This window comes from Taudactylus pleione, unplaced genomic scaffold (assembly GCF_031769625.1).
Source record: "Taudactylus pleione unplaced genomic scaffold, aTauple2 ptg000934l, whole genome shotgun sequence".
Lineage (NCBI taxonomy): Eukaryota > Metazoa > Chordata > Amphibia > Anura > Myobatrachidae > Taudactylus > Taudactylus pleione.
In genome coordinates, this window is record NW_028285335.1 from 3,942,480 (window position 1) to 3,957,838 (window position 15,359).

At 47.1% G+C, this 15,359-nt stretch overlaps 1 protein-coding gene across 1 annotated transcript in view; it reads left to right on the forward strand.

Moving 5' to 3' along the window:
• Positions 1 to 15,359, forward strand: part of LOC148473344 (SRSF protein kinase 3-like) — a 50,104-nt gene that overhangs the window by 8,524 nt on the left and 26,221 nt on the right. The window contains exon 2 of the mRNA XM_088459757.1: positions 14,829 to 14,905. Within this exon, the coding sequence (XP_088315883.1) occupies positions 14,857 to 14,905 (49 nt within the window). The 5' untranslated portion in view covers positions 14,829 to 14,856. The remainder of the gene's footprint in view (positions 1 to 14,828; positions 14,906 to 15,359) is intronic.

Sequence of the window (15,359 nt, forward strand, 5' to 3'; positions counted from 1 at the left end):
TGGGAATGAGGTGTAATGGGGTACAGTTGTCTTTGCTTCTTTATGAGTCTGGGGGATTCCAAAGACAAAAAAGTGCAGGGAAATAGTCAGGTATACAAACCCAGAGCAATAGCCGCAGGTGAGAGCCGTGAGCACTAGCCGTGGGTGAGAGTCACGAGCACGTAAAGGTGCATACACACGGTCAGATTTGTCAGATATGTCAGATGAACGATTTGAATGATCTGAACGATTTGATGAACAATTTTACCAACGATTTGAACAATTTGAACTACGAAGATGAACGATTGAACGATCTGAACGATTTGACCAACGATTTGAATGATTTGAACAATTTGAACTAAGAACGATTTCTGACTGCATTAAAATGAATGGAATCATCCAAATCTGGCTGCAAACACATCAGATGTCAGATATTGTTATCTGACCATCAGGAACGCGCATCGTTTATCGTTTAGACATGTCAGATACGTCAGATTTTCCTTCAGATATGAACGATTGAACGATTTTTTAAATCGTTATCGTTCAGATCTGAAGAAAAATATGACCGTGTGTATGCACCATAAGAGTGAGTGCTTGAAGAAGTGGGCAGGTCTCAGGTGGGAGCCGAGTCCTACACTACATCCACCTCCCAGGAGAAATACCATCCTGGTCATTTCCAGGTGCTATAGGATTTCCCCTGGAATAAACACTTACCTGTTTAGACGAAGCACACTGTGCCATGAATGTTGGGTCCCTGCAGGTCCGGTAAGCCAATCTTTCTTTGTATGTACAGACTTTACATCGTGGGACGGTATAGAAGTTCTTTTTCTGAGGAGATCGTATTTTTAAAGGAGATTGTGTTTTTTCTTGAAGTTTTGTTTTAATTAAAGTAGGGGTGTGCACCGGCCACTTTTCGTGTTTTGTGTTTTGGTTTTGGATCTGGATCTTTCTTCGTGTTTTGGATCTGGATTGGTTTTGCCAAAACCACCCTTCCGTGTTTTGGGTTCTGGGTTTTGTGTTTTGGATCTGTATTTTTTTGAAAAAAAGCATAAAAACAGCTAAAATCACAGAATTTGTAGGTTTTTCTGCTCCTATGCTATTATTAACCTCAATAACCTTAATTTCCACTCATTTCCAGTCTATTCTGAACACCTCACACCTCACAATAGTGTTTTTATGTCCAAAAGGTTGCACCGAGGTAGCTGGATGACTATGCTAAGCGACACGAGTGGGCGGCACAAACACGTGACCCATCTAGGCGTGAAACTGCAGTGGCAGACAGGATGGCAGTTTGAAAAACTAGGCCCCAAACTGTACATAATGCAAAGAAAAAAAAGAGGTGCAAGATGGAATTGTCCTTGGGCCCTCCCACCCACCCTTATGTTGTATAAACAGGACATGCACACTTTAACAAACCAATCATTTCAGCGCCAGGGTCTGCCACACAACTGTGGCTGAAATGATTGGTTCGTTTGGGCCCCCACAAAACAAGCTGGCAATTAATCTGTCCCTGCACAAACTGGCTCTACGGAGGCAAGATGTCATCCTCATCCTCCTCATCCACCGATTCCTCACCCTCTTCAGTGTGTACATCCTCATCCTCACAGAGTATTAATTCGTCCCTGCTGGAACCACAGGTCCCTCTGTACGTTCTGGAGGCTGGTCTCCCTGGAAGAGTTGATAATTCATTTTATGAACATCATCTTCTCCACATTTTGTGGAAGCAACCTCCTACGCCTTTCGCTGACAAGGTTCCCGGCTGCACTAAACACTCTTTCGGAGTACACACTGGAGGGGGGGCAACTGAGGTAAAATAGAGCCAGTTTGTACAGGGACCTCCAAATTGCTTCTTTTTCCTGCCAGTACAGGTACGGACTGTCTGACATGCCTACTTGGATGCTGTCACCGATGTAATCCTTTAACAGACAGACGCACGCTTGTCGCTGCTGCTTTGTGGATGCAAGTGCGGCTACAGCCCACACAATTCACAAAGACAGAAAAAAAAAAAGAATATTTTTATTGTTTGTGGAGCGCACTTTGAGGGTTACACCACCCTTTAACAGACAGACGCACGCTTGTCGCTGCTGCTTTGAGGATGCAAGTGCGGCTACAGCCCACACAATTCACAAAGACAGAAAAAAGAAGAAAATTTTTATTGTTTGTGTAGCACACTTTGAGGGTGTCACCACCCTTTAACAGACAGACGCACGCTTGTCGCTGCTGCTTTAAGGATGCAGGTGCGGCTACAGCCCACACATTTCACAAAGACCGAAAAAAAAAGAACAATATTTTAATTGTTTGTGTAGCACACTTTGAGGGTGTCACCACCCTTTAACAGACAGACGCACGCTTGTCGCTGCTGCTTTAAGGATGCAGGTGTGGCTACAGTCCACACAATTCACAAAGACAGAAAAAAGAAGAATATTTTTATTGTTTGTGTAGCACACTTTGAGGGTGTCACCACCCTTTAACAGACAGACGCACGCTTGTCGCTGCTGCTTTGAGGATGCAAGTGCGGCTACATCGCACACAAGTCACACACACATTAAAAAAATAGTTTTTTATTTTTTGGAGCACTTTGAGAGTTACACCACCCTTTAACAGACAGACGCACGCTTGTCGCTGCTGCTTTAAGGATGCAGGTGCGGCTACAGCCCACACATTTCACAAAGACCGAAAAAAAAAGAACAATATTTTAATTGTTTGTGTAGCACACTTTGAGGGTGTCACCACCCTTTAACAGACAGACGCACGCTTGTCGCTGCTGCTTTGAGGATGCAAGTGCGGCTACAGCCCACACAATTCACAAAGACAGAAAAAAGAAGAAGAATATTTTTATTGTTTGTGTAGCACACTTTGAGGGTGTCACCACCCTTTAACAGACAGACGCACGCTTGTCGCTGCTGCTTTAAGGATGCAGGTGCGGCTACAGCCCACACAATTCACAAAGACAGAAAAAAGAAGAAGAATATTTTTATTGTTTGTGTAGCACACTTTGAGGGTGTCACCACGCTTTAACAGACAGACGCACGCTTGTCGCTGCTGCTTTGAGGATGCAAGTGCGGCTACATCGCACACAAGTCACAAACACATTAAAAAAATAGTTTTTTATTTTTTGGAGCACTTTGAGAGTTACACCACCCTTTAACAGACAGACGCACGCTTGTCGCTGCTGCTTTAAGGATGCAGGTGTGGCTACAGCCCACACATTTCACAAAGACCGAAAAAAAAAGAACAATATTTTAATTGTTTGTGTAGCACACTTTGAGGGTGTCACCACCCTTTAACAGACAGACGCACGCTTGTCGCTGCTGCTTTGAGGATGCAAGTGCGGCTACAGCCCACACAATTCACAAAGACAGAAAAAAGAAGAATATTTTTATTGTTTGTGTAGCACACTTTGAGGGTGTCACCACCCTTTAACAGATAGACGCACGCTTGTCGCTGCTGCTTTAAGGATGCAGGTGCGGCTACAGCCCACACAATTCACAAAGACAGAAAAAAGAAGAATATTTTTATTGTTTGTGTAGCACACTTTGAGGGTGTCACCACCCTTTAACAGACAGACGCACGCTTGTCGCTGCTGCTTTGAGGATGTAAGTGCGGCTACATCGCACACAAGTCACAAACACATTAAAATTTTTATTTTATTTTTTGGAGCACTTTGAGAGTTACACCACCCTTTAACAGACAGACGCACGCTTGTCGCTGCTGCTTTAAGGATGCAGGTGCGGCTACAGCCCACACATTTCACAAAGACCGAAAAAAAAAGAACAATATTTTAATTGTTTGTGTAGCACACTTTGAGGGTGTCACCACCCTTTAACAGACAGACGCACGCTTGTCGCTGCTGCTTTAAGGATGCAGGTGTGGCTACAGCCCACACATTTCACAAAGACAGAAAAAAAAAGAACAATATTTTAATTGTTTGTGTAGCACACTTTGAGGGTGTCACCACCCTTTAACAGACAGACGCACGCTTGTCGCTGCTGCTTTGAGGATGCTGGTGGAATCTAGACGGGATTTGGAACCGAGGACACACTACCTCCATCAATTGTCTAAATCCCACTGCACTAATGGCGGATACCGGACGCACGTCTAACACCAACATAGCAGTCAAGGCCTCAGTTATACGTTTTGACTGCTGTCGTACTTCATCCTCATCGCTAGGGACTGTTGGAGGGTCAATTGTTTAGTAAAAGTAGTGATGTTCCTACTTCCTCTCTGGGATGATGAACAACTCCCAGCAGCAGCAACAGCACTAGGAGGAAGTGGTTCTTGATCTTTCCCTATTTTATTTTTATCGGAGAAAGTTTGGTCCTCCATTTATGTTATATTGATATATACGTGCGGCTAAAGCGCACACAAACACAGAAAATATTTTTTTATTTTTGCTGGAGAGTAGTGCACTTTGTGGGTTACACCACCCTTTAAGAAATGAGCCAGCCGGCTCTTTACTTATGGGACACAGGCGCACGCTTGGCGCTGCTCCTTTGTTGATGCACGTGCAGCCACAGTGCACACAAGTCACAAACACAGAAAATATATATTTTTTTGTTTTGGAGTGTACTTTGGGGGTTACAGAACCCTTTAACGGTCAAGCCAGCCGGCCCTTTACTTATGACACAGGCGCACGCTTGGCACTACTTTGTTGATGCACGTGCGGCTACTGCGCACACAATTCACAAACACAGAAAATAATTTTTTTTTTGGTTTGGACTGGAGTGTACTTTCGGGGGTTACAGCACCCTTAACGGTCAAGCCAGCCGGCCCTTTACTTATGACACAGGCGCACGCTTGGCACTACTTTGTTGATGCACGTGCGGCTACTGCGCACACAATTCACAAACACAGAAAATAATTTTTTTTTTGGTTTGGACTGGAGTGTACTTTCGGGGGTTACAGCACCCTTAACGGTCAAGCCAGCCGGCCCTTTACTTATGACACAGGCGCACGTTTGGCACTACTTTGTTGATGCACGTGCGGCTACTGCGCACACAATTCACAAACACAGAAAATAATTTTTTTTTTGGTTTGGACTGGAGTGTACTTTGGGGGTTACAGCACCCTTTAACGGTCAAGCCAGCCGGCCCTTTACTTATGACACAGGAGCACGCTTGGCACTACTTTGTTGATGCACGTGCGGCTACTGCGCACACAATTCACAAACACAGAAAATATTTTTTTTTGGGGTTTGGCCTGGAGTGTACTTTCGGGGGTTACAGCACCCTTAACGGTCAAGCCAGCCGGCCCTTTACTTATGACACAGGCGCACGCTTGGCACTACTTTGTTGATGCACGTGCGGCTACTGCGCACACAATTCACAAACACAGAAAATAATTTTTTTTTTGGTTTGGACTGGAGTGTACTTTCGGGGGTTACAGCACCCTTAACGGTCAAGCCAGCCGGCCCTTTACTTATGACACAGGCGCACGCTTGGCACTACTTTGTTGATGCACGTGCGGCTACTGCGCACACAATTCACAAACACAGAAAATAATTTTTTTTTTGGTTTGGACTGGAGTGTACTTTCGGGGGTTACAGCACCCTTAACGGTCAAGCCAGCCGGCCCTTTACTTATGACACAGGCGCACGCTTGGCACTACTTTGTTGATGCACGTGCGGCTACTGCGCACACAATTCACAAACACAGAAAATAATTTTTTTTTGGTTTGGACTGGAGTGTACTTTCGGGGGTTACAGCACCCTTTAACGGTCAAGCCAGCCGGCCCTTTACTTATGACACAGGCGCACGCTTGGCACTACTTTGTTGATGCACGTGCGGCTACTGCGCACACAATTCACAAACACAGAAAATATATTATTTTTTTAGCACTTGGGGGGAGCACCCCTGATGGACAGAGCACCCCCTGGACAACACTACAGCACTCCTTTAGGACTGGGACACTGCACAGGACTTTGGAGTGGACACAGCCCCTATGGAGAACTGACTGCACAACACAGTCCAGCCAGCCCCTATGGACTTTGAAGTAGTGGACACAGCCCCTATTAACAACAGCAGCACAGCACAACACAGCCAGCCCCTATGGACTTTGAAGTAGTGGACAACAGCAGCACTACACTACACTACACTACACAGCCCTAACTCCCACCCTCCCTCTTCACTGTCCACAGCCGAGTGAGAAAATGGCGCCGACGCGGGTACCTTATATAGGATCCAAAACCCGCGAGACTCGGAAGGCGGGATGATGACGTTTTGCCTCGATTTCAGATCCGAGTCAGGCGGGAAAAGTCGAGCCTGACTCGGATCAGACTCGGATCGGGGGGGCTCGGGGGGGTTCGGATTTCAGAAATCCGAACCCGCTCACCCCTAAATTAAAGATTTTTTTTTATGGAATAACAGCATTTTTAGACTTTCTTTGGTTTATTGCCAGCACCATCATCCTATATATAGACACTTTGGTTTTATCATCCAGTGTTTTTTTTCTGAGGAGTACAGCTTTACTTTATTTAGGAAGATCATCGTTTTATATACACTGAAGTTGTTTGCTTTTTGAACATTACAATCGCAGCACTGCTTTTTATGACAGAGTATTTATACCTTTTTCTTTCCACGTTTAAATCAACAGGGAAGCGACCACAGGGGTGGCCATTGCTGAGTTAACCATTGATGGTTCCATCGTTGCTTGACATCAAAGGTGTGAAACCATTGATGGGGAATCATCAGTGGATTGCACCCATCATTGGTCATCCCTGCTAAGGGGAAATGGCAGGCAGTAGTCCAATCAGGAGAGGGGGTGGGGCTTAGCAGTGCACCAGGGAGAAGACTAAGCTCTGTGCCCTCTTTGCAGAGAAAAGAAAAACATAACTGCCTTTCTGCTACCAATAGTAAACCATCGGATCTCCACCATCAATGGCAAAACCATTGACCATCAGTGGCAAACCAATGGTTATTGACCATTGATGGTTCGTCTTGATGTGCAGGCTCGGTTCTACTCGGTTCCGTTCGTTTTTTTTTACCGAATCTTATTGGCTATCCAAAACTCGTGACAGCTGATACCCAATAAGATTCGGGGGAAAAAAACGAACGGAACCGAGTAGAACCTAGCCTGCACATCCCTTGACGCCCATTCTTACAAAGAAAGCGTATTAACTGTTTGCGCACATTTTTAGAGAAGTTGATCGCCAATAACATCTGAGCATGGGAAAGGTTTGCACCTTTAATGACAAATAGAGCAGGATGCATCCATTATCTGGTATGAGCGACTTCAACATGTTCGTAAAAAGGCCTGGTCTGAAATGGTGATCCCCTGCATGCAAATAATGAGGCACTCAGGGCATACAAGACTCTCGCACAAACAGCAGGGTAAGTCAGCGGCTGAATTAGTAACCTGACAGTATCCCCTTTCTCCAAAGTAGTTACCAGATGCCCCAGGTTTGACTGTTTGATGAGAGTAGACAGCAGCAATTAGTCCTGGGGCATGAGGATCAGCCACAGATTCTCAGGATCTCTCAGCAAAATGATCGCTTTTCCAGTTGATGAGAAATTGGAGCTGGCCTTTGATCTTGCATTCTGCAATACGTCAGTAATAAGTGGCTTCTATGTGACATAAAGAACCACATTTAAAGACAGCTCTACTGGTTTTTGTAGGAACTCTAGGTCAGGGAAAGGAAAGTGAGGGCTTGTCAGGTGGAATATTTCCTTTTCCTACAAGTAGTTTCATTCCTCTCTTCCAACATGGTACACCATTTACACAGCTTCCTTTGTTAGTTAGTCAGGTCTCCATTACCAGCAATTCCCATTCAAGCGGACAGGTGTGATTGCAGTCTCCTGACTAGACATGCCTCTCTCACACAGGGATACGTTCACTATCCCGACAACGTAATTGCTGGTGCTTAGAATACCGACACCGGAATCCCAACACTTGTCAGAATCTCGGCGCCAGCATTCCGAAGGTAAGTAGCGGTGTTAGGGTTAGGCACTAAGGGGGGAGGGTTAGGTTTAGGAACCAGGGAGGGGGAGGTTAGGTTTAGGCACCTGGGGGGGAGAGGTTTAGGCATCGGGGAGGAGGAGGTTAGGTTTAGGCACTGGGGGGAGGATAGGTTTAGGCATCGGGGAGGAGGAGGTTAGGTTTAGGCACTGGGGGGGGAGGATAGGTTTAGGCACTGGGGAGGAGGAGGTTAGGTTTAGGCACTGGGGGGAGAGGTTAGGTTTAGGTACCAGGGAGGAGGAGGTTAGGTTTAGGCACCAGGACCGACAACATCAGAAATGGACAAAAGCCATTGTTCAGACAATTTGTTCAAATCAAACCAATTTAACCAACTTGCTTGAATGACCTTTTTCGTGTTTTCCGGTATTTGGGAGCAAATTGCTGATTGTCATTTACTCCCATACATTACCGGATTTTCATTCCAACCAACCAGCTAGTTGGATGGTTGGAGGAAATTTGGTCTGCTGTATGGCCAGCTTTAGAATATCGGCGCCGGCATCCCGAAGGTAAGTAGCAGGGTTAGGCACTAGGGGTAGGGGGAGGGTTAGGCACTGGGGGTAGGTCAGGTTTAGGCACCAGGGATGGAGGGTTAGGGGGAGGGATTAGGTTAGGATACTTACCTCTAGGCGTGGGGACTGTAACCTGTTCCGGATGCCGGCGTTGGGATTTTGACCGCCGGGATTCTGAGCGCCAGCATCTCATACCAATCTCCTGAACACAGATATCTTTTTGGATACTTTACTAACACTTTTGGAACACTTGTGTATGTTTGAGCTTCAGGTACTTGCTGATATTTGTGACCTCAAGTGAGGAGAGGCAGCCTCCAGCTCAGCTGCCCTCTACACTCACAGCAGGAAGCACTTCAGTCAATCTGGATCCAGCCTTTGCCTTGGCCCTCAACCATTCCAACGTTGTCCTCCATCCATGTATTGAGTGCTGTTCAACGCTCTCCCTGGCCTTGTTGCATCCATCACACCATTCTCCTAGTACTGAGATCATCACCACAGTTCTGTCGGTTGTTTCCCCAAAAGTTTCCACAGCTCTCGGCTGTTCTCCCATTGCTATTGTGACTGCCTCCTTCATTTGCTCCTACAGAGTTTGGAGGTTACTTAACAGTGGGGGGGCTCGTCTCTTTTCTATACCTGCTTGAAGTCACTACCTTCTGTGACCCCGACACCCTCCTGAGACCCACCTGCCAGAACTTTCCTGATTTCCTCTTACTAGCCTCTCACCATTTTTATCAACACGCGCTGGGTCCAATGTTACGTGAGACACCATGTAAGGTCCTGTATTACAACTTGCATCCTCGATTGCCCCAGCAGCCGCCAGCTAGCCAGAATCCTCACAAGGATTGCCAGCCACCTCCCTCCACATCTACAGCAAGATCCAATTTCTGCTGACTATGTGGTATCTTCATTTAGTCTTAATATAGTTACAGTAAATACATGGTCATTACTATAGTTTATAGTGTCCTCACTTAACATGAACATTATTGGTATCTGCACTATTTGAGCATTTCAGGTATTCACTTCAACTTGGCCCCTTCACAATCATAACCCCATCTAGGCCCCTGCACTATCACAGCCCCTTCTAAGCTCCTGCACCATCACAACTCATTTAGGCCCCTGCACCATCACAACCCCATCTAGCCCCCTATATCATCATAACCTCATCTAGGCCCCTACACCATCACAACCTCACTTAGCCCCCTGCACCATCACAACCCTATCCAGACCTCTACACCATCATAACCTCATCTAGGCCCCTGCACCATCACAACTCCATCTAGGCCCCTGCACCATCACAACTCCATCTAGGCCCATGCACCATCACACCCCATCTAAGCTCCTGCACCAACACTGCCCAACTAGGCTCCTGCACCATCACAACCCCATCAAAGCCCCTGAACCATCATGACCCTATCCAGGCCACTACACCATCATAACCCCATCTAGGCATCTGCACCATCACAACCCCATCTAGGCTCCTGCACCATTACAGCCCCATCTAGGCTCCTGCACCATTACCTGCACCATCCAATCTTCAGCATCACAAAACCTCTGTGCCATTGTTGAGCCTACTATGCCTATTGACCTATTTGCCCCTATTGTGTCTTATTACCCCCTCCCTTTAAAATATAAGCTCTTATGGGCAGGGTCCTTTACCCTATGTCTCATGTCTGCCCACTCTCTGTCATCTCACTTGCTCCTACCAATGTCTTATGCCGAATTATTTATTTTTGCAATTTGGCCGAAATGTCATCCATTCATTTTATTCTACATAATTATAATGCTCATTTATCTCATGCCAGCCTTGTACGCCTTATGCCAAATTATTCTGACTGCCATGCAATTGGGTCAAAATTGCACTCATTCATTATTCTGCTCAATTGCGACTTTCGTGTGCGTCATTATGTGGACCGTGTCGGCATGCCTCACAATGTGGTCATCATTTCCATCCACACTCTATTCTATTTATTTTGCCCAAACTGTTTTCTACATGTCGTATCTGTATTACTCAGCGCTGCCAAATCTGCGGTACCTTATATATAAGCTTTGAGGATGATATTTTGATCAGAACATTTAAGCTATTCACCGGCATTTGGCTGGCGTTATAAACGGAACAGAAATCGTATGTTAAATGCAAGTGCCTTATTACCCGCAATCCGGAGGTGAATTAAGGACAGTACAGTCCACATGTCTACATATTTCTGCTTTATAATTAATCTGCAATCAGTAACTACCAATGAAACTGTCTGTAATAGCGCATGACAGTAATTGCAGAGTCAAACGTTCCCATTTAGTCACATTAAGTCTCTACAATGTAACTGTATACACTGGTCTCTAATCCCTGGCACATACTTGTATTAAACAAGACTGTTTTACATCATACGTGGATTTGCAGGATTCTAGACAGAGCACTGATCTCTTCGGATTACATGTAATATTCATCGATGATCCCAGCAAAATGTAGGCAGCTTTAGGTAATTTAAAGATAATACCACAATCTGCATTGTCCTATCTTGCAACATATGGAGAAGGGTCTTAGAGGGACATGATGAGGTCTGAAGCTGACCGGGTCTCATAATTCTGCATATTCAATACAAGTTTTCCTACCTACTATCATTTACATGTTGTTGTCTTAAAAGTTTATATTTATAGACCGCAAAAATAAGTAGATTGGGCTACAAGCTGCCATAGATTGCATAGGGGTCTGTGCACTAAGCCTTGGCGAGAGATAAAGTGCCAACCAATCACGTACGTATGTGCAGAGATCTGTTTTCAGACGGATCTCTTTCCCTAAGAATAGCGCTGGTGCAAGTGTGCGTCAATGATGATGGCGGCTATGAAACCAAGCAAATGGATGTGAAAGACGGCTGCAAAGATGCATAAAATACAGTATACAGGCGAATATCTGCATTTAGTTTCTTGCACGCAATTGCGCTTTTCTGTTCCCCCACGGCAGTCTACTTCCTCACGCTATCGCGGGAATCTGCTCGGGTACACTAAAAACCTGCGGTCATTATTAGTATCGGGAGTTGGACCCATTCCATGCTGGGTGCAAAAAGATCTGTGTGAAGCAGGTGTCCAATTTCCATTCGCATGCTACGATCAAGCGCATAAGCCGGCATACACGACCACGACACTCCCAACATTCCCAAGAGACGAAATAGTGGCGTGCGCTCACATGGTCCCCGCCCAGTTACCACACCAAAACGCTAATTTTACGGATAGTGTGCTCTGTGCCGTCAGACGGATCAATCAATACGCACTAGTAAACTTCGTCCATGTGCGTATAATCATCCATCTCATGCGCTGGCGCTAATATTTTCTTCTTTAGCGCATGTGAAGTATGCTGAAGTCCGCAAGACCCGTCTGCATTTCCACTTTTAGCTTTCACTATATGGTGGTGTATTTACTAAAGTGCGGGTTTTTAGACTTGGCATTGTTGCCCATAGCAACCAATCAGATTCTACTTATGTATCTAGCACCTTTTAGAATAGCTAAAATCTGATTGGTTGCTATGGGCAACAACGCCACTTTTAAAAACCTGCACTTTAGTAAATAAGTATATACCTTAGTCCAGGGCTCGACAAATCCCAGGGGCCAGGTCGCCATGGCTACCAGATTTTGCTGGCTGGCTACCAGATTTTACAGTGAGGGAGGAAGCAGATCCTCATCAGCTCTGGTGGAGATTCGTGTCTATAGTATTGCGGTGTTCATATCGTGCACAGGAGTACATGTGCTGAGTGTCACCTGACTGCTGTGCCTGTGTCCATCCCGGCCTGCGCTGACGACTCCTCTCCATTCTGGCCTGCTCTGATCCCCGCTGTCTGTCCCAGTCTACGCTGATCCTCCTGTATGTCCTGGCTGTCTATTGTCTTCTATCTCCGGCTGCAGAGAGCTCTCCGGTAGCAGTGGCATAACTAGGGTATTTGGAGCCCAGGGCAAATTTGAAAAGGGAGCCCCCATGTGCGGCAAAAAAATGGGCGTGGTCACTTAAAAATGGGGCGTGTCAACATGACACACCCCTTTATTTTCAAACTGAACATTCCTATCCATATGCACCTTAACCCCAGTAGTACCCCTTATACAGTAACCCCAGTATGCAGTTGTGGTCCCTCTCATGCAGGCCCATAGTAGTGCCCCTTATACAGTATCCCCAGTAGTGGTCTCTCTTATACAGCCCCCAATTAGTTCCCCTTACTCAGTACCCCCAGTAGTGGCCCCCCCAAATGCAGTGCCCCACGTAGTGTTCCCCCTTATGCAGTGCCCCACGTAGCAGTCCCCACAATGCAGTGCGCCCAGTAGCAGTATCCCCTTATGCACTGCCCTTTATATGGTGCCCCCAGTAGTAGTCCCCCCCATGCAGTTTTCCCAGTAGTGGTCCCCTTATGTAGGCACCCTGTAGTGATCCCCCCTATCTAGTGCCCCCTGTAATGGTCCCCGCAGTGCCCCTAGCAGTAAGCCCCTTATATAGTGCCCCCAGCAGTAGTGTCCCCCCCTCCCATGCAGTGCCCCCAGTAGTGGTCCCCCTGATGCAGGCTCCCAGTAGTGACCCCCCCCCCCTATCCAGTGGTCCCTGTAGTGGCCCTTCCTATTATTGCCCCCAGTAGTGGTCCCCCGAGTGCAGTGCCTCTAGTAATACTAGGCCCCTTTTAGAATAGAATGCCCCCAGTGGTAGTCCCCCCCCCCCAAGTAGTAGTCCCCAGTAGAGGTCCTCCCAATGGCACCCCCAGTAGATGCCCCCCCAGTAGTAGCCAACCCCTCCCCCGTTGTGCAGATAGGTTTAAAAATAAATAAATATATATAAAAATATACTTACCTGATTCCACGCTGCTCCTGTCCGCAATGCTGCTCCCGCCCTCCAGTCCGCCCGGGCTGGCGCGCTCAGCATTATGACGTCATGACATCAGTCCCATTACCCACTGCAGGAGCCGGACGGAAGTCCGGCTCTTGCAGTGGGTGCTGCAGCAGTCAATGAGAGTCTATCTGACTCTCATTGGCTGCTGTTTAACACACGCATCACCGCCAGCGCTGGCGGCGATGCGTGTGTTATGCACAGCCTGAGCCCGCCTCCTGGCGCTATTGGGCAAGTGCTCAGGGGGAGGGAACGGGCTCAGGCGTGCAGCACAGGACCGGCGCTGGAAGCCTAGCGCCGGTCCTGTGCAAATGTGTAGCGCTGACCGCACTCATTGCGGTCGGCGCTACACTGGCTATCTAGGGCGGGCCGGTACCGTGGCCGGCGCCTCCCCCCCGCGCGAACCCTGCTCGCCCTGCCCTAGTTACGCCACTGTTCGGTAGTAAGGTCTATGCATGGCCAGGGATTGCGGAGCGGCTTCAGAGGGATAGTGGTGTGACCACGAGGGTAGGGGGGTTTTGTTGTGTTTTCTGGCACCATTATTTTATGTGAAATGTGGTCCATTATTACTGGAGGGTGGGGGGTGGAGCAGGGGAGCTGTGCAGAGCAGTAAGGGAGCCTCCAATTTACTGTATCCATTCAACTGTAACCATTTAGTGTGTATAACAGTTGCATAACACACAGAGCTGTGCTCCTTACTCACTCCTATAATTTTTTTGGGGGGGGCGGTGGTCTGGCTCCTACAATTTCATCCTGACTCCTAGATTTTAGAAAAATTTGTCAAGCCCTGCAGAGCCGTAACTAGACTTTTTGGTGCCCTGTGCCAGAAAGAGCATTGGCGCCCCCCTCATTTTTCAAAGGGACATAATGCACCCAAGAGAGGGCCATGGCTTCATGGGGAAGGGCCAGGGAAGAGATAGGGGAGGCCAGGAGATGCTGGGGATGAAATAAGAGGAAGCTAAGATAATAAACAGAGATTTTACATGCCCAAACAGCGCCCCGACCTGTGGTGCCCTGTGCGATGGCACCGGCCGCACTACCCTAGCTACGGCCCTGAAGCCCTGCCTTAGTCCCAGATTTGAGAATATGTAACTCATGCTGTTTTTGCACTCTGCTTTACCATTAAGCTTGCCTTGTGCATTTCTACAAATCCCAATGCATGTATGAAAAGACATGAGAGGCAAATCAGGAGAAATCCCTCGCTCCTCTTTATCCAGGACTCAGAATGCTGTCTACTTTATTGCTGGGCATCTGCCAGGGCAGAGGGGTCAGGCAAGTCAGCTTGGCATCACTGCAACTCCATTAGCACTCTCCTCAGTCCAACATCTGAGCTCCTCCGGGCCAGGGAGAAATACCATACCCCTGTACAGTCTGGGCACATTTCGGAGTTGTCAAGGGCTGGAGAAGAGGGTGAAAGGGTCCTCGAGGACAGGGGTTGGGCAGCTACAGACAGAAATGGTAATGCAGAGCTCACACAATATCACATGACGTATATTATGTATGTATATAGACTAATGCAGCTGGTTATATTTCAGGGACAAGCGACAAGTACGTCTCTCACCAATGTCTGATAAGGAAGTGTGCGAGGAGAACCCTGCAGAGTATTGTGTAGGTGAGTGACAGAAGAGGCCAGGAATATGCCAGAGTGTGAAACATGTGCAATTCGTGCAGGTAATATACTGGATTTTGCTTTGCTGTAGGATACCTGTCTCATAATGTAGATATGTTTTGCTATACATGTACATGTATGTAGGGCCATTAGGTATGAAGTATTAAAAAAAAAAAAAAAAAAGTGGATGGAGATAAAGTACCAACCAATCAGCTCCTAATTCTAATTTTTAAAACACCTGTAAAGTGACAGTTAGCAGCTGATTGGTTGGTATTTTATCTCTGTTCACTTTATCTCTCTCCAAGACTAAGGGCCTGATTCAGACCCACTCGCGAGCGGCTGTCCGCTCGCAAGTGGGTCGATGGTCTGCACTGAGCATGCGCACGACAGAGGGAGCTCCGTCGTGCGCATGCGCCAGATGCGACGATCGAAGGACTTTCCTTCGCTCGTTGTGTCT